Raw genomic sequence first — 27,856 nt, forward strand, 5'->3', positions numbered from 1 at the left:
CTAAGGGACCCACTTCTATCTGCTCAGCCATCTGGCTACACATTGGCGTCACCTGGGACCCTTCTAAAATATACTGATGTCCTTGCCCCAGCTCAGAACAATGAAACCAGAATCTTTGTAGGTGGGGCCTAGGAACCTAGACTTTCCCCCAGATGATTCTGAAGTGCAGCCAGGAGTAAGCGCCTGGACCATTTCTACCCACATAGGGGGCCAAGCTGAAGGCCCATTCCTCCAGGAAGTCTTCCCGAACTTGCCCTGTGCAGGTGACTCTTCTTTTCTGACCACCTTTGAGCCACATGAGGAGCAGTCACTGGACACTGGTGGCAGCCTGCTTTGTGTCAGATGGTAGGAAGCAAGAGGAACCCCAGCTCCGCCCCCACTAGCTGTACATCCTTGGTTGACCTGAAACTCTCTGAGATCTAGCTTCCTCATCTGTAAAATGGGCATTAACAACAGTACCTCCCTGACAGGCTGATAGAAGACATTCCCAAGGATCGATTCCAACCTCCAGCCTTCCCCCAGCCCATGAGTCCTCTATTTCTAAAACTACAGGTTCCCACAAGCCCAGCATGCGACCCAGTTCCCAGAGATCTCTGTCCCTGTCTCCATCCACATTCTCATTCTGAATGTCAGGAGCGGCCAGCCCCTTGACGAGACATGGGCTTCCTCACATGGCCTTCCAGGACTCCTGAGCCTCCAAGTCGGCCCCTGGACGTGGCTGGAGAAACATGGAGCAGAAAACCACCCCCAGAAGGTAGGGATCCCTTTTCTGAGGATCTGTTCTAGCCAGACAGGCAGAGCCTGCCCTTGCTGTGAGCCGGGAAAGGCAGAGGGGAGTGAACTTGACATCACTCAGGGCTTTCACTGTTCAGAAATCACTTCCACAGGTTATAAAAGGGGATCTTTGTGAGGTGAGTTCTTCTCTCCATCCGCCAGATGACTTGCGGAAGGTCATGGTTAGCTAGTTCTAGGGCTAGAGTTGAGAGTGCCAAGAAATTGAGAACAGTCTAAATGTCCAAAAATTGGAAAATTATTAAATTCACTAAATACATCCATATCATGGAATGCTATGCAGCTATTAAAGTCATCTCTTCCAATGATTTTAATAATGTGGGGAAAGGTACATAGTAAGTTAAATGGAAAAAGCAGGAAATAGAGTTTGATCTCTGCTCTGTGGTGTAGACGTGTTTACTGGCACATGTACAAATACAGATTGCACGTAGATTTGCAAAGACACCAAAAATACTGAGTTGCTCCAGGTTCTCCCTTCAGATCAGGCCCCCCTCCCAGTCCCACCCTGTCTGGGGTCTCACATGTGAAGGTGCATAAGGGGAGCCTGCCGACCACGTCTCTCTAGCTGGGAGCACATCTGGGAATGTCAGTTTTGTGAAAAATGACACTGAGGGGGAGTGTAATCAGAACATCGCCAGAGGGTGGTGTTTATAAAGTTTTTATTTTCTGTTTTCTTAAAAATAACATTTGATTTCCTTTATGCATGTGTGGAGTGTACTTGTTTCCTTAGGCTGAGTAATAGGCAGATAAAGACAACACGAGGCGGGGTCCCCAAGGGGAAGGGGGGGCTGGGGGTGAGGGGCTTGGGGGCACAGGGGAAAGGGACAGGGTGGGGTGACTCACGGGACGCTTGAGTGCCCATCAATGCACATACACGGTCTAACACTTTGTTTTTCGATTTTTTAAAGACATCTACAATTACTGAAAGATACGATTTCAGCACTGAAATATACAGACGGAAATCCAAGCACTTGAACACAATTCTTAACTCTAAGCTCAGTTATTGCACATCACACAATTTAAGTAGGCTTCAGGCTGTAGAGCAGTTTGCTCTGCTTGTGACTTCCCCAGGATATCTCGAGTCTCCTTTTGTACCCCCGGTGTCTCTTCCCTTTGACCCCCGCCTGCCCACAGCCTCACGATGACGGCGCCGGGTGTCATCGTGACACGCCAGACTAAGCCATTCGTCCTCCCCAAGGGCTGAGGTGAGGCTTTGGTGAAATGGAGGGTTCCCATGGGGGTCCCAAGGGACCCCACGCACTCAGAGGTGAAGTTGGAAGCAGACAAGAGCTCATGAAAGGCGCAGGGGTGGCCATTAACGCCAGGTGGGCTGGCGTGGGGAAGGAAGCGTGACCACTGAGCACCTGCGGTCACAGCACCTAGGGGACAATAAGGGACCGTCATGATGTCCCACGGTGCCCTCATCAACTTCGCCTTCCTCTTCCTCCTTCCTGAGCTCCAATGCCCTGCCTCCTTCCCCATCACCCTGAACCTCTGAGTGGTCTCTCAAGGCACATTTGTTGTCTCCAACTCCAGCTTCCCTGTCCTAGACACACCCATCTCCCCCAGCCCCCGTGGGTGAGGAGGCCTCCGGCAGCCAAGGACAGCTCCGGGGCCCGGCAAGAAACCGCTCTTCAAGTTTGGCTGAGCTCTTTTCAACAGAGCCCTAATTCCACTGCCTGCCTAAACCAGGGGAGACAGGAGATCCACACAGAAGGACATGGAAGGAGATGGGTGGCAGGCAGCTTGGTCAAGGGCGTGAATCCGCGGAGCTGAGGAAGGCCCACCTTGCGACTTGCTCTCGAGAAAGCCTGCAGCTTGTCTGACAAGCAGTCACTCGGAGGCTGTCAGCCCCCTGGGAACAAGTTGCTTTGTCTAGCTCTGGGGGTGGGGGGCTCAGACTCAGAGAGTGGGGTGAAAAGCAGGGTGGGGGCTTCAGAGACAGGACAAGGCTGGACCCCTGAGTCCCACCAGGGTCTAGTTCAGCGCCTTTTGCTTTCTTTCTACACCATATTTACAAGGTCATAAGAAACGTGCACAACCAGAAGACCCAGAGACACAGAGAGAGCTTGTGCCCCCAGTAGGGGAGGGCAACAGTGAGAGAGGGGTGTCCCTTCCTCTAGCTCTCTCCCCACCCTGGAACGCCCCAGCCTCCTCAACAGCCGCTCCCAGCGACAGGTCCAGAAGCCTGGCTGGGGCAGAGGGAAGAGACAGACAGACTCCATTCCTAGTGAGAGCGGGAAGCGTCGCGGCTGCTCAGAGAGCAAAGGGCAGTTCCCTGAACTGAGCCGGGGCCAGAGGGAGGAGGTGGGAGGGCAGAGAAGGGTGGGGGGCCGGGAGACGGGATGTTGGGGGGTCTGGGACAGCGCGACACCCTACCCTGTGCTGTTGTGCTGCGGGATGAGAAGCGGCTCATGGGGCTAGCTGCGGTTTCAATATTTTCCCCAGAATAGGACTGGGAAGATGTTGACTCCGGGGTGCAGTCAAAGAGGCAGTCGGGGTGAGCTTCTTCCATAAGGTCCAGCAAACTCAGCAGATGCTTCCGAAGCCAGGAAGGGACGACGGCTGAGCCCTGTCTGGGGAGACTTGCCCTGGGGGCCCCCACACACGCATCCCTCCTCACACCCCAGGCTCTCACACACATTCAAACACATACAGCCGCTCAGACTCACATACAAACACACACGGCACTCATCACGCACAGAAGGACAGCAGAGGCCCAGATCCAGGTTAGAAATTCTTTGCCCAAAGTGTTAAGGAATTTGCTTCAACAGGGAGAATGAGACAGATTAGGAAAGAAAACAAAAAAGAAACTCAAATCAGGGAGCTTGGGTCTCATCCACCCTGGCTCCCGCCTGGTAAGGAGATTTGGGAGAACAGGATGTTTGGACCCAGTCCTGTCCTGTCCCCTCTGACCTCACAATTCCTGGGCCCCTCCACTAGAGCAGCCTCAGGGGACCCTCCACTGGGTCAGAGAGAAGGTCCCGGTGCTGGCAAGGGAGGGGACGGAAATGGGCGTGGTGCTGCCCCCTGGAGGAGAGATGGAGAAAGGTCATGGGAAGTGGAGCTTTTCCCCAGCTGCTGCTTCCCCACATCTTAAGGAAGGTCTAGATGGGAGAGGAGGTGGTTGCAAATACACTGCCCCCCACCCCACCCCGGCTGACACCCAGCCTCTTCACCTGCAGCCCGATCCTCAGGCTTCCAAAGTGGACCTGGGGGCAAGGGCAGTGTAGCAACCCCACAAGGCCCGGTGGAACCCACCTGCATAACCATCACCCATCCAAGGCCTCCAAGAGAATAGTCCAGACCAGGCCCCCACTGGAGGCCTACAGGAGGGGGCCAGGCTGTTCAAGGGTCTGGCACTCAGGGCTACCCAGTCTCCGCTCCTGAGAGCTCCTGCCAGATCGGCAAAGGCAGACCCTTCCTTCCTCCTCCCTCTGCTCCGGCCCCTCCCCCAGCCCCTCAGCTTCGGCCACCCTCGCTCACACAGCCTTGGGTTAGGAGAGCAGAGTTTAGGGCTGGGAGTCTAGTGCTGGGGAGTCCGGCGCAGGGAAAGGGCTCACTGCTGTGGGTGTCCCAGCCCACGTCATCAGAAGCCGGTGGGGGTGTCCCAGCCACACTGGCCTGGCCCCAGGAGGACCCAAGCCAGCAGGCAGCTCCCTGCCTTTCCAACCCTCTGCAACGGAGACACCCAAGGGTGGGAGAGGGCAGGCAGGTGCAGGAGGAAGCAGTGCTGGTTGAGCCAAGGATAGCAATCAAGACAAGAAGCCCTGGTCAGGGCAACCCAAGGGTGTCAGGACAGGCCCAGAGGGGGCTTGGGGGACATGGCAGGAGGCATTCATGTCATCAGTTTTGACCTTGTGGTGGATGGATATGTGTGAATATGTGTACTTTGAAACCAGCACTAAATGGAAAGCAAACAAGGAGGTCTCTGGAGCAATGCAGACCAAGGACACATTTGTCAGCGCATGCCACACTCACACACACTCACACACACTCACACGTCCCAGCCATACAGGTCTCACACGGGCCATGCACAGTCACACACCCAGTCGTCCCTGCTGGAGCCAGCGTCCTTCCAACTGTATCTTCCGGATCCATGCGTAAGCTGCCTGCTTCTGTCCAGGTCTCTGCTGGCCCGTCTCCCCCGGCCATCGGCACCCTGGCCTGCCATGGCTCCCCGAGGGCCATCTACCAGATGTAGCCTCCGTCGTCCGCCTCGCCCGCCTCGCCCTCCTCCTCCTCAGCCTCCTCGCCTGCTTCCTCTGTCTCCTTCTCCTCCTCGTCCTCCCAGCCGACGCCACTCCCAAAGTCCCCTGAGAAGCCCACGATGTCGTCTGCGAGGGGAACAAGCCGAGGGGCCGGTTAGGACCCCACTGGCCTCCTCAAATCGCTGCCAGCAGGATCCACCACAAGCCAGGCCTCCCCAGAAGCCCTCCCAGGGCAGGTCATGGGGTCCCGGGGGTGGTGCCCGTGCTGCCGCCTGGCCCTTACCGCAGTCGGGGCTGCCGTGTGTGCGAGTGCCCGTCAGCTCCAGGCCCAGCTGGTCCACACACCAGCAGTCGCCGCTGCTCTGCTCACACTGTGTCTTCCGGTAGTAGCCATCCTCGTCACAGCTTGGGATGAAGATTCCTGAACACGGCAGGACCCACAGGGTCAGAGCAGGCGCTGGGGTGTGAGTCCTTCAGAGATGTGGCCTCGGAGCCTGGGCCATGAGCAAGGGTCCAGACCCCATGGGAGGACAGGCAGCCCAGATGCCCAGGGCGGCATGGTAGCCTGAGCTGGAAAAACCTGCCTCCCTGACTGCACCGTGCTCAAAGCCCTGGCTCCTGCCACCACTCCTCGGGCCTGGCTGTCCTCGGTCAGCAATGCCCAGGCTTCTCCTCTCGGCCTCAGGGCCCACCTGCGCTCCCTCAGACCCAGGAACTATGACCCCTGTGTCCACCTGATAGACTTCTGAGCGTGCCGACCCAGACAGAGGCTCTGCCCCTTCGGGGAGGTGGGTGACACACATTGAAACAACTATTCCAGGCACTACTGAACGGGCACCCTGAGGCCCAGGGAGTGTGCCCAGGGAACACAGACCCGAGAGGACGGCTTCCAGGGTGGAAAAGCATTGCTTCCTGAGGAGCGCTGCCACCCATACCCAAAGGCCCCTGGGCTCTGGTCAACAAGGCTTTGTAGGGTGATTCCAGCATTGGGTCCCACGCACATGGTTTCATGAGCCCAGCAAGAGGCTGCTCTCTGCCTTGTCGCCCTCTGTCCCCTCAGCCACCATGATCCAGCCACATGGGCCCTTTCTTTCTGTTTGCCAAGAGCCTCCAGCTTTCTCCTGCCCTGAGTGGGCTCATCCTCATCTCTCAGGTCTCCCTTGGAACACCAGCTCCCCCAAGAGGCCTTTGCAGACACGCAGGCTACCTTCTACCCACGGTGCTCTCCCTCAGCACTATACCTACACAAGCCATCATGCGTAGTTCTGGCTTTTTGGTGTGTCAAACCATGTGTTGTGTTTCCCCAAGTAGCCTGTGTGCCTTCTGAGACCAGGGACCAAGTCTGTCTTGCCCTGACCTGGGCCGCATCTACTGTTCCCTCTGGGGTTGGCACCGGGTATTTGCTTGCAGATGTGAGCATCTGCTATGGAGGGGGCTCGCCTGAGTTTTGCACGTACCCCCCCCCACCCCGCCGCCCCTGTCGGAGTGAGTTGAATGAAGGGTTCCAGGAACCTTCTGTTTTCCCATCCTCCAGTCCCAGAATGGAGGGGCTACGTGGGAGACCCTGTCCCACCACGAGGATAAGAACAGGAGGGGAGTTCTCCTTCCTGTTTTCCTAGGACAGGGATTTCTCTGGGCTCGGCTCTCCTGTAAGGCCCAGGGGCTGGAGCCGCTGAGCCTATGGGGACCCTGGGGCACCCCTCCCCTGCCTCCTCCAAGCCCAGCCCAGCCCAGCCCAGCCCCCTCACCTGGCTTCTTCTTGGAAGCCTCTTGGATCTGGATGCGCTCCAGCTCCGCCAGGCAGGGAGGCTCTGTGTGGAGAGAAGCAGCCTCTGACGGGGGCCATCCCGTGGTGCTGGTAAGACTCACAGAGGGGCCCCCAAGGCTTGGCAACCTAGCAGTAGGCTTTGCAAGACACAAATACTCAGGCTTTGACTTGGGGAAGCCCCATCGTGGTAGTGGGGTGCATGGGTCCCTCCAAGTTCCCAAAAACTTACATAGGGGCTCTGCAAGATTCGAGGAGAGGAAAAAAAAATTAAAAAAGCTCCAACTGGGGGAGGCCATTCCATGGCTGTGGCAGGGGCTGAGGTGCCCTGAGAAGCCCAGGGCCCCTGAGAATGTTGGGAACTCTTGGGATAAGGATGCAGGATCCAGAAGAAGAGGCGGAGTGGATTCCCCAGGGGAGAGGCCCAAGGGGAAACATGAGACCAGAGAGAAGGTTAGACAGAAGCTCAAAACTAGGGGCGCCTGTGTGGCTCAGTCGGTTAAGCATCCAACTCTTGGTCTCAGCTCAGGGCTTGATCTCAGGGTCATGAGTTCAAGGCCCATGTTGGGCTCCATGCTGGGCACGTAGCCTACTTTAAAAAAAATAAGAAAAAAAAAAAAGCCGCCGCCCAGATGTAGTTGCAGCCAAATCTAATTGCCTGTCACCTTGAGAAGTCCCTAGCCCTTCCCAGCAAGAGGCCTGGCTGATGGTAAAATGAGGTCAGCCCCCAGTCTCCTGCCCAAGGAGGCTGCTGTACAGAATGGACAGAATGAGCTTCAGAGGCCTGGATGGTGAGAGTGCCAGAAGGCGGGGCAGGTGGGGTCCCTAAAACTGACCGAGACACCACATGCTGGCAGATGGATTTGTGACTGACCCATGCTCTGCGCCCAGATTTTCTCTGGTCACCCTCACAGCAGGATGAAGAAACCGAACTTGAAGAGTCAGTGCCTTGCCCAGGGTCCCAAACCGGCCTGATACGATGGAGCCGTAGTGGAAGGCTGGGCCTCGGCCGCAAACACCATAGTGCCTCCAACACACGCTGGTGGTGGGAACCAGGCAGGACGCTGGATACAGAGCACCAGGGTCTCCCCAACCTTTGGGCGGACCTGTCAGCTGCCCCCCAGGGACCTCACTTCCCCACTGATGACAGTGGCCACCTAGCTGAGGTGATTTCTGAGCACATGCCCAGCTCTGGTTCAGGATATAGAAAGCTAGCAAATGATGTCCTATCTCTAAAGTTGATGAGCACAGATTTGGGGTAAATAATGTGAGACATGCCCAGAAGAGGAATCATCGAGAAGCCAGTATAGCTTCAGCCGTAGAGCCCAGGAGCCCTCTCCAAGGCCCCAAGGGGCCCTAGAAATTTTACATTTGTAGTTTTTACTTTCCTAACATGCATATGCTTTAGGACCCACAAATCTGGATCACTGAGGTGCTTGCCAAGGAATGGATTTAAAGTGCTGGCTTCCCTGGGCTCCAACAGATGAGGTGCGGGAGCGGGCAGGAAGCAGGTGGGCTGGGGGCGGGGGTGAGGGGGTGCCAGGGAGGGGCGGGGCTAGTGAGGCGGGGTGCAGTGAGGGGTAGGGGACCAGCCAGGGGCTACACTCACTCTCCCTCCAGAAGCAGAAGCACCACTCAGCAGTGGAGACCCGGCCGTCCTTGTAGGTGTCGCAGGAATTGAAGAAGGGGCGGATGCAGACCTCGTACTTGTCCAGGTTGATGGCGGCCAGCTCTGTCTGGTCCAGGAAGAGGTCAGCACTGGTGTCCAGCTTGGAGAACATCCAGCCAATGGAGTCCTTGCAGCTGGCCCCCAGGCTCTTGTCCAGCCCTGGGGAGAAGGCCAGGTTCAGGCGTGCTCAAGGTAAACCACTCCATCCATCTGTCCACCCATCTCTCCACCTCTCCATCTGTTCAGGGTCAGGGTCAGGGCAGCTCAGAACATAGCCATGGGAGTGAGAAACTCAAGAACGGCTGAAGGGCGGTCCATCTGCTTCCACACAGGACTGCACTTAAGCTATTCAAAACCCTGTTTGGAAAGCCCTTCGGGGAAGATAATTTCTTGCCTTGTCTTGGCTACCCATTTTAGGCTTTAAGCATCTTCCACCCACTTCTAGAAGTTCTTCCAATAGCTAACCCAAACCCCTCCTGTCTAGTTGAAGCCTCCTTCTCCTTGTTCTGGGTTTAGGTCCTTTTCAAGGCTCAGAGTCCAGCAGGCGGGAACACCAGGCAGGCTGGCCCCGTGCACTCCTGTTTCCCCACTGCCCTCCCCTGTCCCAGGCAGAGCAAATAGCTTCTGTACCACCGGCCAGGTTGGCCCCACTGCCAGCCGAGCCATTTTGCTTGGCGTTCTCATGAAGGAGCTGGAACCAGTCCCGCAGCCGGTCCCCCAGGTCAGCCAGGTCTTGACCTGTGCAGGTCTCTACAGTTGGAAGAATGGGGAGAAAGGGGCACAGGTGAAGGTAGGTCGAAGCACAGCATGGCCTCAGCTTGGGATGCCGTCCCACAGGCCAGACGCCAGGCAGTGGTCAAGAGGCAAGGGGAGTGAGAAATCAAAGGTCCCCGCCCACTGTCTCCCCTCTTCCTGCCCCCTCAGTTCCTCGCCCTCAGACCACACATGGCGTGCCCCCTATACCTGAGACGCATCCCCTCCAGCCCCACGGGCCCTCAGGCTTGTCCCTGTTTTTGCCATCTCCCTTCTGGCTCTGTGAACCTCTCTCAGCACCCCAGAGCCCTGAAGGAGGTGCCCCAGGAGATGCTGGCAGGGAGGCCTCCCCCGACCCGGCTGGAGCCCAGGGCTCTGCGTTACCTGGCTTGCCGTCGGTGGTAGAGGGGGAGGCCTGCTCTGTGGGGCAGGGGCAGGGGCCCTCGCATCGCACAGTCAGCTGCTTGCTGCTCAGGCAGGCCTGCTGCTCCAGCTTGCACTGCATGAGAAGAAAGGTTGGGTTGTGTGATGGGGGGGGGGTGCTCACAAATGGGTCCTTGGAGCTGGGGTACTTCGAGCCCACCAGGCAGCCACATCTGACAGGAGCAACAGCAGCCACCAACAGCCTGGGGGGCTAGCCCTCCTGGTCTCCCTGGGGGGGGGGCCAAAGGTACATAGCACTGGGGGGCAGAGCAGGGATGGAAAGGGGTTCTCAGGGATTCAGGAGCTCCCACGAACCCTGGTCTGCCCTAGCTTAATGTCTCTGCACATGTGCTTTCCCAGGACACGAGTCTCCCCACGCCCTCACCCCAACCCACCCACTTCCCCTATTTAGCTGCCCATTGGCCCCCACCCCAGTCCTGGCCCTCTGGCCCAACCTCCTTCTTACCACAGTCCCTTGGCCCCCGGGGAACTGGCGGCCAGCCCCTCCCTCAGTGGTCTTTCCACAGTAAACTCTGATGGGCCTCACCCGGCTCTCTGGATAACAGCCGCCGGCTCTCTGCTCACATCTGCTCATTCCCCTGCCTTTACTGAAAACCCTCGGCCACAGCTGTTTGCTGAAGGCAGCCTGGGAGAGGGTCTCACCCACTCCCCGCCCTTTGAGTGTTTTTCCGGGTCCCGTATGGTTCATCCCCATGGGATGACAGTAAATGAGAAGGGGTCGTACTGTTTCATAGTATCTCCTTGGCTCCTAGCTGCTCGGCAGAGAACACGGAAACTCAGAGAGGCCCGGTGACTTGCCCAAGGCCACAGGGCTGGGATAGAAACCAGATCTATCTGGACGTAGGAGCCCTGCCTCCCGGCAGAACAGCTCCGTGACCCCCAGAGCACAGCTTCCTGCCCAGATCTCACTCCGCCCTGGGCTGTGTGACAGCACTCTTCTCCCCCTCCCTTTCCCTCCTGCCTCCCCAGTACAGCTTCTGCCCTCAGCCTCTGGCACAGTCTCTCTCCTCTTCCAGTGACCTCACCCCTTCCCCAAGCCTGTGACTCTGTGACTCATCAATCTGCATGTCACCCCGAAAGTGTCCCTAAGCCCTAGAACCCAACCCCAGTGGACAGTGTCCTCCAAAAACCAAGCAACTCCCAACTCCTGCTCGCTAGCAGAAGTCTTCACAATTAGCACCTGCATTTCTGTGGTCCTTTGGAGTTTATAAAATGCTTTCACAAATGTCTCATTTAACCTTCTTAAGAATCCTATTCGGTAGGGCTTCACTCCCCACAGCCACCATTCCCTCCCACATGGCTGTCTCCTGGAGGGTTATTTTCTCCTGCCCCCAAATGCCTGGTGCTGGCTGGTGTACACTGTCCCCTCGGGGTGGAAATCTCCCTGCGGAAAGCTCCATCCGTCACCCCCCACCCCTGACAACTAGGTGACATGGCTCCCCTTCCAGAGCCCTGGGTACTTTCTTGAGGATCTTACCTCACTTACTCTGACTCACAGTTCCCTACATACCTGCACCCACGTGAGACAGAAGCTGGGTCTGGCTCCTACTCTTATGGAGCCCAAGCCCGGGGCTCAGGTGTCCCTTCTGGCGGTCCACACCACATGCACTGACTGAGGACACCAGACCCTGTGTCAGCATTGGGGGCCCTGGCTGCATTGTCCTCTCTGCTCCCCGTGGCTTCGGGTGTCAAGCCAGCCCCCTGCCAGCCTTTCCTGCCCCCCACCTGGGGCCAGAGCTCCTCACCACTGAGCTGTAAGTGTGGCCATCGGAGCCGCAGACTGAGGCCAGCGGGGCCATGTGACAGGGCTTGCAGACGGTGTCTTTGTTTCCAGAGAGCTTCAGGGCAGGCTGCTTGATCCTACAGGACAGGGATGGGGAGGGCATGGAGTGGAGGCGAAAATGAGAGAGGGACACCCAAAGGGAAGAAGGTTCAACAGACTGGTTCCAAAAGGAAGCTGGCCCCAGTGATCACAGCACCTGCAGCCTCCTCCCTACCCCTGCCCACCCTCCCCATCAGCCCCAGCCAGACCCTCCTCTGGCCCCTAAGGGCGGACGGCCCAACTAGGCAGGGTGAGGACCGGTAGCTCGCCCTTTCCTTTGGTTACTGAGCCCAGCAGGGCCTTCAGGCAGCAACTCCAGGTCTGACTGCCAGATTTAAAAAGGAGTTACACCTCGCATAAAGGGTTACACCAAATCAGAGGTTGCAAACTGACAGCCATGGGCCACATCTGGCCCGGAGACTCATTTTGTTTGGCTGCCAAAGATGTTTGTCTTTGAGTCATTCACCAACATTTACAAAATGGAAGAGTTCGCATAGAAACATGGATTCCTGGAGAGAGGTGAGGGAAATGGGACCTTGGCCCAGAGATCTTGGATGCTGGCAGGTCTTGTCCTTGGGATGCAGCTAATACCTTTCCCTCCTCTGCAAGCCTCAGAAGCTAGAACCTTAAATATTTTATTAAGTTGTGCCATGTAGGAGCCGGAAACAATCTCAGACTATCTGGGCCAACCTATTTGTCTTACAGATATGGACACCGAGTCCCAGAGAGGAGAGATGCCTTTCCCTGAGTCCCACACTGCTTGGTGACGGATCTCCTAGCGTGTGGGGGTCTTAGAACATGTCTACAGATTCTTTGACACTCCTCCCTTCGAAAGATGGAGTGTAATTTCCTTCCCCAAGAGACTCACTCCTAACAAAGAGAAGTGGCAGAAGTAACAACGTATGATTTCTGAGACTAGATCGTAAGTGACACTGTGGCTTCCTCCTTGTTCTCTCTCTCCTTCGGCTGCCTCACCAAGGGGAGGTCAGCTCCCATGTTGTAAGGTCACTCAAGCGTGCCTATGGAGAGACATCTCTGTGACCAGGACCAACAGCTGCGTGAGTGAGCTTGGAAGTGTAACCTCGTGGCAAACCCTAGCCAGAATCATCCAACAGAACCACTTCTAGATTCCTGACCCTCGGAAACTGTGGGAGATAATACATTTTTTGCCTTAAGCACAAGGTTTGGGGGCAGGTTGTTTTGCAATAGATAGCTGCCACAGAGGAGACGATCAGGCAAGCCCTCACTGTTTAATCAACATCCCCAGAATCTCCCCCCAACTCCCCAGGCCCCTCACCTATGCTCCAGCTTCTTGCGGCTGATGCACATGGCCCGCTGGTAGCCCTGGGCGATGCACACCTTGTGACGGCTGCACTTCACCTTCTGGCAGGGGTCCTTGGTGGTGTCCAGGGCTGCCAGGACACAGGTTACCCAGAAATCAGTGCCAACAAGCCCAGGAACCCCCAGCCCCACCTGTGAGCTCCTCTCTGTAGTGGGCCTGAGGGCCAGAGCTCCTCAGCAACAAAGTCCCACTCCCATCAGGGTCTGGCTCCCACAAAGCCCCCAAGGCCATGGCTGGCATGTGCCCTTGGCAGATCTCAAGTGCTCACGGGTGTCAGTCCTATTGTCTCCCCTGGGAGGGACACATTACCTTCATCTCCTTGCTGATTGTCCTCCCAGCTCTTGATGTAGTCATCCTAAGGAAGGACAGAGGGGCAAGGAGGAAGGGAAGGGCTAAGATTCACATCCTAGAGCCAAGGCTCAACTCCAGGGCTAACATGCTAACCGCCATCACCCCAATGGCTGCTCAGATGACCCCTGGTCCCCTGGGCTTTGCCAGCTGCCTCCCCCAGAGCTCTATCCCCCTAAGCTCTTATCCAGAATCCCTCCCATATGTTCCTTACTCCTCCATCCCATGCTGGGTGCTGCAGAGAAGAAGTCAGGGAGAGGGCACAGAGGGAGAGGAGAGGAGGGTGGGGTGTGGGGTTGCACAGAGACCATACACAAAGGAACTCCCCCCACCCCCGCCCTGCCCCAGGAAGTACTCACCTCCACCTCCTGGGGATCAGGAAGCAGTGGCAACAGGCCATGGGAAATGGAGCAGGAGGAGAGAAGGAGAGATGGGGATTTTAGTGAGACGCCCTGCCTCAGCCCATGTGGTTCCAGCACTCTGCAGGCCTCATCATGTGACCAGAGGCACTGGGCAATTCTCTTTGATTGCTCAGGTTCTCTAAGCTTGATGGCCTGCCGCTGGAGGACAGGATTCCTGTACCTCCACTACAGGGATCTCAAGGCCTGAGCCCACTCAGGGCTGGCTTTAGGAGCACTGGAGGTGAGGCCCCATTTCTCCATTGCCCTGGCCTGACCATTAGGACCGATGTCTAAAGGACCCATATTGCCTGGGGAACAGTGATTGTCACACCTTTGCCTTAAGGGTCCCAGAAATGCCACCCTCTCCCTCTGCCAGGGTCCTTCCCTTGGCAGTCTCCTCCCCTGCCACCTGCCACCCTGTAAGTGGGGCGAGGGGCAGGGGCTCTCTTCCATTGCACAGGAACGGTTTTTCACTCGAGGTCTGACTTTCCTGTAGGGATCCAATGGTGCCCTGAGAGAAAGGGGGACCACTGTCCCTTCTAGTGTCGATGGTTTCCTCAGTTACCACGGCCCAGCTGCAAATCCTCACATTCAGAGGATCCTGAGAAAGCCCTCTGAGATCATCTGGCCCAGCCCCCTGTTGGTGCCCAGCGTCTCAGAACCCGCGTTTCCCGACGCCTAGTACAGACCTCTCTCCTGGCTCCAGCACACGGTCTCCAAGACCTGAGGTGTCTGGAGACAGCTCCTCGCTCTGCTCTGGCCACAGGGACCTCCCCAGGGCCCACCACCATACTGTGGCCGGAGGCGGAGCAGCTCACACCCAGCCTTGCTCCCTCTGGTTTCCCTACTAGCCTTCATGGGGCAGAGGCGGCTGTCAACAACCAGCATAGAGCTCCCAGGGCTCTCCAGGTGGAAGATCCATCAGGCGGGCCGGGAGACGGCTTCTTGGGACTGCAACCTGGCAACCTGGAGGCGCCAAGGACCCAGCTACCGGCCTCCCCTGCATGGGACTCTGGGAGCCGGGGGTCAAGGGCCACAAGGAGCCACATGCAGCCGTGCCCTTCATCCTGAGTCGCACCCATCCAACGAGCATGGGATGGGAGGCAGAGGCCACAGTGTGGGATGGGGGTGGCAAGGGGCCAGCACCTGTCTGGCTTGGAAAAGGGGGCCTACGGCTCCTGCAGCAGAGGGCTCCCACATGGGCACAGCCACGAGCATAAGGGAGGATGTCCACCAGAGCTCTGAAAGCCCAGGGCTCCCCTGGAAGTTGACAAGCATCAGAAGAACAGGCAGGGACAAGGGCCTTTGTCAACACGGCCTTCTGGCCAAAGGCCAAGAAAGGGCCAAGGCCAAGCAGGCCATGGGCATTGTACCGGGCAGATCATGCCGTGGCCAAGGCTGTACCTGCATGTGCTTTCGTGAGAGCCCTGGGTGCACACACGCCCGCCCACAGGCACACATCCTAGAGCATGCATACGTGCAGCGGTACAAGTCCCATCTGTGAGCACGTGTACGCAGGCCCACATGGTGAGGAACCGTGCACACTGGGTGTGCGTAGGAAACAAGGACACTTCAAGGCAGCTCGCCCAATGCCAGATGGGTTTTATCCAGAAATGAGGTTAACTAGGCCCACTTCTGTGAGCAGCCCCCAGTTTTCACACTTGGGCGCCAAGGCCCTCCCTCAGGCTCTGCCTTCTTGTCTCTTCCACACACAGAGAGAGGGCAAGACGCAGGGCTGGGGAGGCAGAGGAGGGCAGACAGAGCAGCAGACCTCTCCCCATGAAGGGCTCGAGGCACCAGCTCTGTTCTGTCTTGCTTTCATCTGTGTTTCTGTGCATCTCCTTGTCCACCTCCTTTCTCTCTCCCCTAACCCTACACTCTGCCCATGCCTGCCCCCAACCCCCAGCCCTGACATGTCCAAGCAGCTCACTCTCAGGGGAGTGGGAACAGCCAGCCAGAGAGGGAGATGAGGGAAAGAGAGGGCCCGGGGCCACACAGTGCCCACACTCCCCTTACCAACCGACCTTGACCTTCGGGCACTCAGCACCTATCTCTTGAAGCTTCTTGGAGCTTAAAGGTGTCCTCAGGTGCCCTCAGATCCAGAAAACACTCCCCTAAGAAAAGCTATTATAGCAGAAGACGAGACCAAGGACTCTGGGTGGAGGAGCAGGAAACGGTCAGGGAGAGGCCTTATGAGGAGCCCCTGCCTGTGGAAAAGGGAGAGCTCCCCGCTCCCCGCCCTGGGGAGAGCAGAGACCAGTGGGGTAAGAAGGGAACCGCCCTGAGGTGCCCCTCGGAGAAGGGTGACGAGGTTCTGCAGGCAGCGTGGGGGCAGAGCCCAGGGCCACATTTAGGGGCCCCTGGGGTGAGGTATGGGCAGGCACCATCTGTAAGTTGAAAAGGAGGAGTTCGTTGGCAAGTGTGAGTCATGCCCTCCAATGAGGTGGTGTCCACTTAGGCACCCAAGCAAGCTTATCAGCAGTTGTGACAAATGGTCCCATAAAGGCACAAGGGTCTTGTCAGGAACCAGGAGGCCTGGTTCTGTCCTGGCTCTGCTACCCAGCGATCACGTCCTCCCCTGAGAAAGAAGGATTCGGAAGAGCCCAGGTCCAGTGCTCTGGAGGGAGGGCCAGGCCAGATGGAAGGTCGGTCCTAGGCTGAGATCAGCATTTCTGGGCAAAGAGAGAGCACATCTGGTTTACCGGGTGGGGAGGGCTCTGCACCCAGAGATGGCTCTCAGCCTGGCTCCCTCCGCATCCTCGGGCTTGCGAGCCCTCCTCTGTGCCATATGGGTCTCAGCAATGGCTGCCCATTAGAACCACCCGCCCAGCATCTCAGCTGCCTGTTGCCCAGAGTCACCGGAGCCCAGGGGAACCGGGCAAGGGGCAGAGCTGGCAGGGCTCCCACGGGGACAGAGCCGCGCTCAGGGGCAGCGTCCAGCCAGCTCCACATCTTCCGTCTAAAATGCTCTCCTCATCCCCTCTGGCACCATCCCCTCTACCATAGGGCCTCGGGGAGGAAAAAGAGCAGCTACTCCCTCCCTCTCACACAAAGCAGATGCTCAGCGTGCGAGGCACAGGCTGACTCATTGGAACCCGGGCTCTGGGCCTTCTCCCCTGGAATGCTCATCACAGCACCGTCTCCAAGTTGACAAGAGCAAGGGGAAGGCTGTCCTTATCATCCCCACATCCTGTCCACCCCACCCGCCACTCCCCAACCTGCCCTCCCCCAACAAGCCACACCCCCCCACATCCCCCCGACCCCCGCCTTGTCAGCGCAGGCAGCAGTTGCTGTGGTGTCCCTGGAGGTCTCCCAGATTGGTCAGTTTTCCTCCTCTACACCAGTGGCAGCTGCAAGGACCCTTCCAGACACAGTCCTGACCACAGCTCTCCCTCCTTAAAACTCCTCGCTAAATATGCTCCGCTCTCGTTTTGAAAAAGATCTTAAAGGTTAGGAGGTAGAAAGGATTCATACCAAGATGTTACTTGTGATTTCCTCTGGGGAATAGGAATACAGAGAATTTTGACATCTTTCTGCCTTTTTCCAGGTCTCCAAACTTTCTACAGTGTGAACATGTTTTATTTTCTCTTTTTTTTTTTAAGATTTTATTTATTTGTCAGACAGAGAGCATAAGTAGGCAGAGAGGCGGTGGGTGCGGGGGGGGGGGGTTGTGGAGGGAAGCAAGCTCCCCGCTGAGCAGAGAGCCCTGATGCAGGGCTCAATCCCAAGACCCTGAGATCATCACCTGAGCCGAAGGCAGAGGCTTAACCCAACTGAGCCACCCAGGAGCCCCTATTTTCTATCCTCTTCATTTTAAAAATTTTAAAAAGATTTTAAGTAAGCTCTAGGCCTAACATGGGGTTTGAACTCACAACCCCAAGACTGAGAGTCACATGCTTTAGTGACCAAGCTGGCCAGGCTTCCCAGTGAAGAGGTTTTACTTTCTGAGGAAGGGGGAAAACTACAACAAATATTATATTTAAATACCATCCCTGGGGCATCTGGGTGGCTCTGTCTGTTAAGCATCTGCCTTCGGCTCAGGTCATGATCCCGGGGTCCTGGGATCCAGTCTGCATGGGGCTCCCTGCTCCGTGGGGAGCCTGCTTTGCCCTCTGTCTACTGCTCCCTCTGCTTGTGCTCCCTCTCTGTCAAATAAATACAATTTTGGGGGGGAAAAAATAAACCCTCACTGGTTCCCTGTCACCTGCAGAAGTAAGTCTGTCTTCTCTCAATCTGTTCCTGGCTATGCCAGCCCTATGACCTTGCAGCGGAGGCTTCAGCGTGGCCAGACCTCGGCACAGCCTTCTTCTCATGCAGGATACGTGTCTGTTCCCCGCTCCAGGGCTTCTGTTCATCATTCGAACCCCCCGCTCAGGCATCATCTCCCCTAGCTCAGCCCCAAGCCCAGCTTCCCTTCAGGCCGAGTGTCCCGGTGATACCATGCAATGCTGTTGCTTCTGCCCTATTTGAGATGGCCACTTCCTGGAGGGCAGACACCCTATAAAATTCATCCTTCTATGCCCAGCACCTAACCCATAGTAAAAACACTGCTAATAACAGCTAACATCTTTTCAGCAATTACCACGTGGCCCGCATTGTGCAGAGCACTTTATATTCATGGGCTTGGGTACTCTTTACAACAACTCTACGAGAAAATTACTGCTGTTATCCCCATTTCTCAGATGATAACACGAAGGCTTGGAGACGTGAGGCGACATACGCAGGATCACATGGCAGATGCACAGCAGAAGAGTACTGGTATCGCCAGAACTGTGGTTGCAGAATCTGGGTCCCTAACCTGCACTCTGTGTTGCTCCATAAACCCATAAACTTCAGCAGATTTGGAAAGTCCCAGGCTGGGGGCTGGACCCGAAGGTCCGATCCCAGCTCAGTGGTGGTTCTGCCCACTCCACAAGCTCTGCTGCAAACCCTGGGCAGGGAGTCCTGGAGCCCTCGGAGGGGCTGAGACACCTGGACACCGCCTTCTGCAGGCGCTTCCCAGAAACCCCTTCCTAAGCCCCTGGTTGGGCTGGTTTGGAGCTCACCCATCTCCTGCTTTGATCTCTGCAGCTCAGCACGGTCGCCATGGAGACGGGACCCACTGTGCCAAGCCGGGGGAGAGATGGTGGTAAGTGCGCAGGCCTAGCTGGGCTGAGGGGGCACATGCTGGGTGTTTCCAAGCGCTGTTTACTTCCTGTCATTTTAATTAGCACCCAAATCACCCGCTCACTTCACAGCTTGAATTAACCCCATCTCTCCCAGGCTCTCCATCTGCTGAGGAGGACAGACGCTGTGGTGACTGGCCAAAGAAGAGCTCCCCACAAGGCCCCAACTGCTTGGACTAAGAGCCCCTGGGCATATCTCCACCTGCCTCTCTGCATCACAGTGTGATGGGGAGACTGAGCCCCTGACATGGAATCAGGGCACAGGGTCCCCTTTTGGCTTTGCCTCTGACTGCCAGCGAGACGGTAGGCTCCAATAGTGCCCTCGCCGGACCCCACTTTCTCGTCTGTGAAACGGGCTGACTCCCTTGCCTTCCTCCCTGAGCTGTGGAGCGACCTAGGGCAATGCCTCAGAGGACTTGATGAGCTGTGAAGCTCTAGACTTTCAAAAGCCATGAAAGGGGACCACCGAAGCCTGGGTTCTTGGGCACACAGGGTGGGAGCCCAGGGGACGAGGTGGGCCAGAGCTGCTTTGGGAGCTCATGGTAACATCAAGGGCCTCCAAGATAGACTTCTGACGTTGTCACCAAATGAAACAGAAGCACACCAACAGGACCAGACGTTCGGCGTGAAACTTTAAATTAAGCACAACTTTTGTAACCCTGTTATGGCATTGCTTCATTTTTTACTAGATCAAGAACCTCTAAAAATGGAAGTGGGCCAGGCCTCTCTCAACCTCTGAAAGGTTGGCATTATTTTCACCTCATCTCAGGCGAGGGAGCCTCCGTTGGAGCCCAGGCCCCTGAAGAAGGCCCAGGAGTGGGGGCCCTTGTGACTGGGGCCTCTCCGTCCCTCCCTGCAAACAGCCAGAGGAGCACCGAGTGGGGTGCCAAGAAAGGAATGAGGAGAGGCCGAGCGGAGGTCATCTAGGCTCCTTCTCAGCGGAGGACTGACACCTCTGTCACACGCCCAGGCAGAAGGCATCTTGAGAAGGCAGTGGCTGCGGTGTGGAGGGTGTGAAAACAGGGGCAGTCGTTAAATATTTGTCCCCCTCCCAAAGGGAGTGGCAGAGGCTGTGTGTTAGGCCTGCACAAACAGAAGGAGACAGGCATCTGGAAGACTCTTGGGCTCCACCCCCACCCCTTGGAGGAATTTCCTTGGAGGGTGAAAATGTGCTTACCCCTCCCAGCATGCCACGGGCTCCACCTGGCCTCAGGTATGCAAGCAGCAATGCCCCCGCTCCTTGGGCTTGACCTCTCCACCACTGGGGCGTCTCAGCCATTCCCTCCCCCTCCACACACTCTCCTTGGGTTTCTGGTTCTAGGCAGCAGCCCCAGGAGGCCATAAAGGGCAGAGAACAGGGGAGGGATAAAAAGGAGAGGAGACCTAAAATTCTATTCTGAGTTGCCTTGGGACCTTGTTTTCCCTTCTGGAACATAAGTGGAGGCAGGATTTAAAGGCCAGAGATCTCTGTGGAAACACAGGCGTGGCATGGGGAAAGAACCCTGGGCTGAGAAGGAAGAAGGGTTCTTGGTGCCTGCACCTCTCCAGGTCTGCGTCTCAGTCTGGAAAACGTAGGGGCTTGGTGCTGCCGGGGCTCCACGGCTCTGCTCTGGTCCCAGCTCTTCCAAACTGAGAACTGTGAGGATGGAGGCGGGCGGGGAAGAGCCCGAATAAGTCCAGACTCTTCCATGTGCTCCAGACTGTGCAGAGGAACAAGAGATCAGGGGAAGACGGCATCTAGGCAGGGGTAAGACACCCGCCAGGCCTGGCTTGTCCTTTCAACTGAGTGAAGCCTTGACCTCTTTTCTGATGTCAGGGAAGGATGCTGGAGGGACAGGATGCCCTGCCTGGGGGAATCCATTCTCCACCTGTGGGAGTCCTGGGCTTACCTGTCCTCAGCCCTTATAGGTAGGTGACTGTACTGCTCTATAGGCATATTGAGAATGGGTGGGAGGCAGACGCAGGGGCAGAAGGACAGCAAGGGGACAACCTTCCTACAAAAGATGTCACTCACTCCCTTATCCTACAATGAATCACTGGAGAATCAGGGTGCCAGGGTTCTAGTTTGACTGTCTCCACCTCTGGAGTCCAGAAAGAGGAAAAGATCTCCCCAGATCCCAGGACGAGTTAGTTGAGATCCTTTCTGGCACATTCCATAATGCATATGTGTATACTGAGCCCTTGCAGTGTGCACACACAGCGCAAGCAACACTCGGAGGACGGGGTGGTACAGTGCACAGGTAGTTTAACCCCAGGTCCTGCCCTCAGGGGCTTAACCACGGGAGGGACGGGATAAGCACATGTTAAAAAACCAGTTGGAGCCCTCTTCAGATACGAGTGCAAGTGTAAGCGAGGCCACAAGGCAGCACCAACATGCACCAAATGACTCTCTGACCAGTAAATACTGTGGGAACCCCTGGAGGGGGCTCTACCTGCCAATGACTGTTGGCTGAGCCCTTAGGAGCTGAGAGGCTATCCTGTTTCCAGAACCACATCACCCTCCCGCCCGCAGCTGGGTCTGGGTCCGCCCACCAACTGGAGCTGCCCTGATGGATCCACACCCCGGGTGGGGGCGGGGGGGGGGGGGCTGCTATACCTGCAGGTACGCCCATGAAGGCTAGGAGAACTCTGTCCCAGTGCTTGCCCCAAGATGCTACTGGGCCCCAGTCCTCAGCGTCCCCTGTCTCTGGCTGATGCATGCCCTACCCTAGTTTGGTCACAGATACTTCCTTAGGAGCAAAGAGAAACCCTTTCCCTGCACCCAAAGACGGGGCTGCCAGCTGGTAGAAGGGTTGGGGGTGAAGGGCTGTTGTCTGCCTCTAGGGCCATCTTCCTGGAGTCAAGGAATGCCAAGGGCTTTGCAGAGGTTTCTGTGTCGGCAGCCCATGAAGCCCAGGGGAAAATCAAGGGCCAGAAACGTGAAGTGGCTCTCACAAGGTCACACTGCGAGGTCTGTCCTCTCACGAGGAGGACAAGCTGAGTGTTCTCCCAGGGCCCCTGGGGCATGGGGTAGGATAGAGCTCTGGCCGTCTTCCAGACAGCCTCTGACCTTCTGGAGAAGGAGAGGGGGTGGCGTTGACCGTCCACCCTCTTCAGCCTGCCTGGAAGGTGAGAGGACCATACGACAGCCTCTCCAGGTAAAGAGTGCTCTTCTCTCCCTCTCTTCCCAAGGCCTGGAGTCCTGCCAGGTGTTCAAGGGTCCCTCGCCAGGCTGACACGGCTCTGGGAGATGCCAGCCCCCCCCACCCCCAGCTGGGAGAGGATTCAAAATCAGAATGGAAGAGGAGGCCAAGCAAGGACTCACCCTCCCATCCCCAAACCCTAGTTATGGAATCCATTCTGACCCAGTTTGGGGTTCTTCTCATGCACCCACACTTGTTCACAAACATCTGTGCCACTTGTTCCCACACTTGCATTGGTTTAGGTGTGCGGAATGGGGAGAGGGAAGGGGGGGTGAGAAGGGAGCCCCTTTGTGGCTAAAACTTGTTACTGGCTTGCCTGGTGATCCTAAAAATCTGAGACTCATGAGTAGCCAGCGGGCATTACTTCCCCGGGCCAGCTCCCAGGGTCAAGGTGAAGCCCCTTGCACTGCGGAGGTGCTCCTATCTGCAAGGAAGGGGCTAACACACATCAACATCTTTCCTGTGGAGACTGAGGCGTGGTGTGGGCTAGCCCCAGAGATGACAGTCCCTCTGGGAGCTTTCTGGGGGGCTTGAGGCTGGGGAGTCCCACCTGAAATGGATACCCTCCAGCTCTGTGACAAAACGCCTCCATGCTGACGCACGGGTTTTGGTCTCCTTGCCCGCCGGAGACGTAGTGTGACGTACCTGGCATCATATGGCCAGCCAGTGGCAGAGCCCAAACCTGCACCCAGGCCTTCTAGCTCCCAGGCCAGAGCTCTCCCAGCACTGCCTCTCCTGGGTAGAGAGCTGCCTCTGGGGTGTCGCTAGGTCCAGGGAGGAGGGGAGGAGGAGGTGGCCGGCTGCTGAAGACCCTGAGGGCTTCGGCCCCCCTTTCTAGGAGGTGCCGCTCCAGTCCCGGGGCAACCTGGAGGCACATAGGGCACAAGCTGAGGCCGACTTTTGTTCTTCAAGATAGACTCCTCCTTCCCATGTGTCCCTAGGGGTTAGGCCTTGAGCTCCCTGAAAAGCGCAGTTTAACCAGAAGACCTGGGTTCAAATCCCAGCTCGGCCACTTTCTAGCTATTTGACCCTGCTGCACGTTACTTCACTTCTCTGAGCCTTTGCTTCTTCAACCGTAGAATGCATGGGTCATGAAATGACAAAGAGGGTGGCAGAGGGGCACGAGAGACGATGCAAGGGCCGGCAGCTGGAAGCCAGGGCTCACTACAATCGGTGGTCTGACAGACAGTAACTGTGTGCCTGCTGGGGGCCAGGCACCGTGCTAGACGCCCGTCAGTCTCATGAGAGCTTAAGGGACGTGGAGCACAAAGTAGGGAAGAACTAAGAAGAAAAAGAACATTCCTTCCGTGCTTCTTCGCCTGGCTCTCAGGTCCTGCCCAGAAGCATGCTGTGTAACGCGGGCCTGGCTCCTCTCACGGGTGCGTCTCTATCTCCAAGGCCCGGATGCTCCGTTCTGAAGACTACAGGGCAGTTCCACCTGGTTCTGCTGGGAGGAAAGCTGGAGATAACAGTGCTGGGAAGCAGGCCTCCCAAAGGCCCAGGCCTGCCCAGGGGAGGGCACAGCTAGATCACAACCTCCCCCTCTCCTCTGGCATGAAGCTCTCTTCCCTGGCAGGGAGGCACTGGGTATTAGAGGAAATCTACCCCGGCCCTGGAAGGGCGGATTACTCCGCTGGTAAACCCTGCCTCGCTATAATCCTAGTGCTCAGAGAAAGAACGGTAAACTCAACTCCCCCCTACCCAGCTCAGACCAGTTCCGTGTTGGAGCACCTGCCCATGCTTTCTTCCTCTTCTTCGTCCTCCTGACCTCTTCCACATCATGCCCTCAATCTCTCCCTGCCCCTCGATTCAGTCAGCACCATTTAATGAGACACGCCCCTCACCTACAATACTGACTCCTCCATCCTATGCCCTAAGAACATTCCACCCCTCTCACTTGCCTCTCTTCTGTTCAGGCAAACTGGGGACTTGCATCATTTTGTGGTTATGAACAACGTGCTGGTATGACCTGGTAATGCCTTAGACGTCCAAAAGAATATCCATCTTGCCTTTGAGGCTTCAGGAAGCATATTTTCCAGAAAGCTAGCCTGATGAGATGTATATGAAGCCCTACGCTACTGGGCCCAACTAGAGGGCCTTCGGGTTTTAGAGTAGGAAGGGGGCATCTATTGACAGAGGAGGGCTGAGAAATGTCTGGGGTATTGGCAGAGTCCCTATGGACAGCATGAATGCTGCACAACTCCAGGGGGCACCCTCACATTGTGGGCCCTCTAGGATTGTGCAATGCAGGGGCTCTGAGCCCGCAGCCTCCTGCCCTCCTGCAGAAGCTGCCAATGGGTCCCCAGAGCCAGAACCCCCTGCCCAGCCTTCCGTGGCCTCCTCCTCTCCCTGATCCTGTCTTCCCCCAGCCAACGCTACCTCAAATGGGGTTTTAGAGGACATTTTCCCTAAAAAAGCCTGAGGCCGCCCATCTTAATAACGTGCTCTAAAGCTTTCCATGAATCCTAGGGTGTCTGGCCCTGCAGAATTTATAATCCGGTGCTTTTCTTCTGATAAGCATGAGAGGAAGGAGGAAATGATTGGCACCAATACAGGGAGACAGGTGGGCCGCCCTGGGCCGAGGGTCAAGCAGTCAAGTCATTTAGCCTCACCTACAGAGTTGCCTATTGGAAGCAGGTGGAGGAAAGGAGATGGGGAGGCATCTTTATTTTTAAACCTTTACATTCTGATAAGCATTTCTTTTCCCCCTGACCTTCACCAGTCTCGCTTTGGAAGATCAAACAGCCAGCGAGTCAGAGGGAGGCCTGGACCAGTGACACATGGATTTGGGATGGACCAGCCTGCAGCTGCCCCCTCGCTGCTATGGCCAGGCTGCTTCCCAGGCAGCGGCAGGAGACTGCAGCTAATCTGTGCTGGGCCTGCAGGGGCCTCGGAAAAGGCCTTGCTGGGACTCCTGCCTCCCTTGGTTGGACCAGCTGTGCCTCCTCTGGGACGCAGGCCACTCTGCCCCAGCTGACCTGGCTGCATGCAATGCTCTATGATGACTTACAACCTACTGGTTAGACTTTGAAGAGAAACTGTCACTTGTCTCACGGTAACAAAAATATCCATTATCTCTGCCTTTTCACATCATTTGGCTGGATAGCGTATGAAGTATGTGTGTTTTAAACACATTTCTAAGGAACTTCTGGATGCCCACAATTTAAGAGAAGATGAGAGAGGTCACAGTGTGGCCAGTGTTGTGCCTGGTGGGTCTGATGAGGGACCTTGGCAAGTGAAAAGTGAGGCCTGGGGTCCTATTGGAGGCTTTCTGGGAGCTGGCAGGCATCTGAGAGCACTAGGTGGCCAGGACCAGCATTCTTCTCCCCTGGTGCATCCGCATCCGGGCCCATCCTCCACCTTACACCCGGCCCCCTTCTCTGGGTTCCAGCCACGCCCTCTGCCACCGGCACCCACACCACCCGCCCCTCCCCCGTTCAGCTCCTACTTCCCTCTTCTGGGAACGCAGTCTCCGGTTTCCCCTCTGATCTACAGGTGCTCGTAAACAAAGTGCTGCAGCAATGCCGGCTAGTCCGCAGCCGCCTCCCCAACCCCCACCAGGCTAAGTTCGGCCCAAGGTTAAACCACGGTGCGGGCAGGCGTCCCCGAAGGGACCCCAGACCCAGCTCCTCCGCTCTCGCCTCTGCTCTTCAAGACCATCGGGCTGCAGAGTCCTTCCTCCGCATGGGAGTCTCTCCCATCTCTGGGCCCGGCTTCCCCACAATAGGTTGGTCCTGGAAAACCAGCCTCCGTGAGCTCACGCCACTCTGCATGGGGACCCCAGACCTGGCTCTGGAGGCCACCCGGAGGTGGCCTCGGCTATTTTCACTGCCGTTGTCCGCCCCCAATCATGGACACGCCTTTTACCATGTCGCCTAATGAAGATTGCTAGGACACCTACCCCCAACCCCAATTCAAAGTCCCAGCCCAGGGTTCTGTCCCCTTCTGTCCTCCCTCCCCCAAAGCCCAAGGTGGGAATAGAGGGCACTCGCGCAAGACGATGCTACCTACCAGCCGCCGGCCGCACCCAGACCTGCCCCTCTGCAGTGCCCCGTATGTGGCGCCTGCAGCATCCACCCGGCTGGGGGCAGGCCTGGGGGCCTCTTTTTTTACCACCAAAAAAGGAGGGGAGCCGGTCGGGGGTCCAGCCGCAGCCAGGGCTCCCACCTCTCCCGCCATGTACCCCCCTTGCATCCCGCGCCCGTCTCCGCGCCCGACCTGCAGTGGAGACCGTGTCTGGTGCACGCGCCCCGGGAGCAACTCCTTGCCCGGGACTCGCCCGGGGCTGCTGTGGGGCTTGGGGTCCGGGGCCGGGGGCAGGTGATGGGGGAATGATGGGTCTCGGGGAGGGGGCGCCGAGCTGGGCCGGCGACGGCTGGCGGGAGGGTGGGTGCGCGTTGTTTACTCTCGGTGCGGTCAGCCGACTGGGCTGCGGAGCCGGTGGCTGCGACGTGCCGCCGCCGCTCCCGGCGCTTGGGGCTCCGCTCCGAGCCTTCCTCCCCAAACCCGCGCCCCCGGCCCTCGCGGCCCTGCAGACTCACGTCTCGAAAGCGGTTCCAGTGCTTGATCTTGCCGCTATACTGCGAGATGGACGACAGCCATTGCTCGTCCTCCATGAAATTGCCGGGGGTCTCGCCCTCCTTGAGCCCTTTGGCGTCGCCTTCGGCCAGGGCGGCCGCGGCGAGGAGCAGCAGCGGCAGCACCAGCCGCCCGCAGCCCGGGGTGCGCATCGTGGTCAGGGTCCGACCTGGGGGAAAGGGGGTCTTGACTTCTGCAGTATTTTAGTGTCCTTCTTCCCACCCCGCGGCTGGCGAAGCAAACGCCGTAGTCTTCCTCCGCCCTCCTCCTGCGGTCTGACTCCGGTGACAGACTGATAGTGGGTCGCGGCTGAAATGTGACCTGGTTAGGAGATGCACTTGTCTGAAAAAGCCCAGCGCTGGACGCGGAGAGGGAGAGAGAATCAGAGAGGCTGCGCCAGCAGGGGCCGTGTCTGTAACTGTAGCATCAGCATCACGTTTGACATCATCATACCTGGTTTAAAAAAAAAAAAAAAAAACGAAAACGGGGGGAAAGAAAAAAAAAAAAAAGAGGGGGTAGATTTCAAAGGGAAGCGCTAGATGAGAGCGCCAAACGCCAACCAACCGCAACAGAACCCAGCCCAGCCCAGCACTTAGGGAGTTGCAAACCAAGGAATCCAAATCCTGAGATGTCCCTGCTCTCTCTCCATGGGCGGAGGGCAAGAAAAAGGGCCCAGGGTCTCCCCAGGGAAGATGGGAGTGGGGAGGACACAAATCTCTTCAGTTACAAAGCCAGTAGGCGCAGGTGTCTAAAAGGGAATTTGGCCACAGATGCTCTTTCTGTCTCCCCTTGCTGGCCACCCGGAGGGGCCTGTGCCACAGCCCTGACAGCTGGCTTCCTGGGAGTTATGGTTCTGACAGTAATGGGTGGCTTCGTTAAGACAAAAGCCATTGAACAACTGGCTGCCTCCGAACTATTGCTCCCCAGCCCCACATGCTTTTTTCCAGGCAAGGCCAAAGCCCTGAATGGCTGGTAAGAGAGGCAGATGTCCTCCTCCCCAAGCAGCTGTTTCAGGGCTTCACCCCTTTTGTTAGTCCTTTCTAGGGCAACCCTAAAAGGCAAACGTCTGACCAGCTCATCTGCCTTGGGGCTGCAGGTTTGGAAAAGGCGCATTTGTTCTGCTTTTGACTTCAACTTGTTTGTAATAAGCCACTGGGAAAGGGGGTGGGAGGGGAGGCTGGTTTTGTCTGAGGTGTTGAGGTTTTTGTTAAAACTGTGACCCTTATCATTGCCTGTGAAAATCCTCATCGTTGACATCCCAGCTGGGAAGGCTGGAAGCTGGGCAGTCCCAGGATCAGAGCAGAAATGGGGTGAGGTTTACATTACAAATAAATGGAAGAGGAAACATGGAGAATCTGACAGGACAAAACATAATGAACTCTTG

At 57.0% G+C, this 27,856-nt stretch overlaps 1 protein-coding gene across 1 annotated transcript; it reads right to left on the reverse strand.

The window, feature by feature from the left end:
* Positions 1–1,434: 1,434 nt before the first annotated feature.
* Positions 1,435–26,972, reverse strand: SPOCK2 (SPARC (osteonectin), cwcv and kazal like domains proteoglycan 2). Its single transcript, XM_082715936.1, has 10 exons — positions 26,436–26,972; positions 13,108–13,153; positions 12,754–12,868; positions 11,380–11,494; positions 9,575–9,689; positions 9,068–9,187; positions 8,378–8,596; positions 6,752–6,814; positions 5,287–5,424; positions 1,435–5,129 (listed from the first exon to the last, which is right to left on the reverse strand). The coding sequence occupies exons 1-10, from the start codon at positions 26,622–26,624 to the stop codon at positions 4,984–4,986; spliced, it is 1,266 nt and encodes a 421-aa protein (XP_082572062.1). The 5' UTR covers positions 26,625–26,972; the 3' UTR covers positions 1,435–4,983.
* Positions 26,973–27,856: the final 884 nt, after the last annotated feature.

This window comes from Mustela nivalis, assembly GCF_964662115.1.
Source record: "Mustela nivalis genome assembly, chromosome: 2".
In the NCBI taxonomy this organism is placed as follows: Eukaryota; Metazoa; Chordata; class Mammalia; order Carnivora; family Mustelidae; genus Mustela; species Mustela nivalis.

What these genes read in the sequence shown, in the direction of transcription:
- SPOCK2 (XM_082715936.1), bottom strand. Translation starts at nt 26,624, where the DNA reads ATGCGCACCCCGGGCTGCGGGCGGCTGGTGCTGCCGCTGCTGCTCCTC. An exon ending in ACTGGAACCGCTTTCGAGAC is followed by an intron (nt 13,154 to 26,435) that starts GTGAGTCTGCAG and finishes GTCCTTCCTTAG; the next exon opens with GATGACTACATCAAGAGCTG. An exon ending in ACACGGCAGCCCCGACTGCG is followed by an intron (nt 5,130 to 5,286) that starts GTAAGGGCCAGG and finishes TTCCCCTCGCAG; the next exon opens with ACGACATCGTGGGCTTCTCA.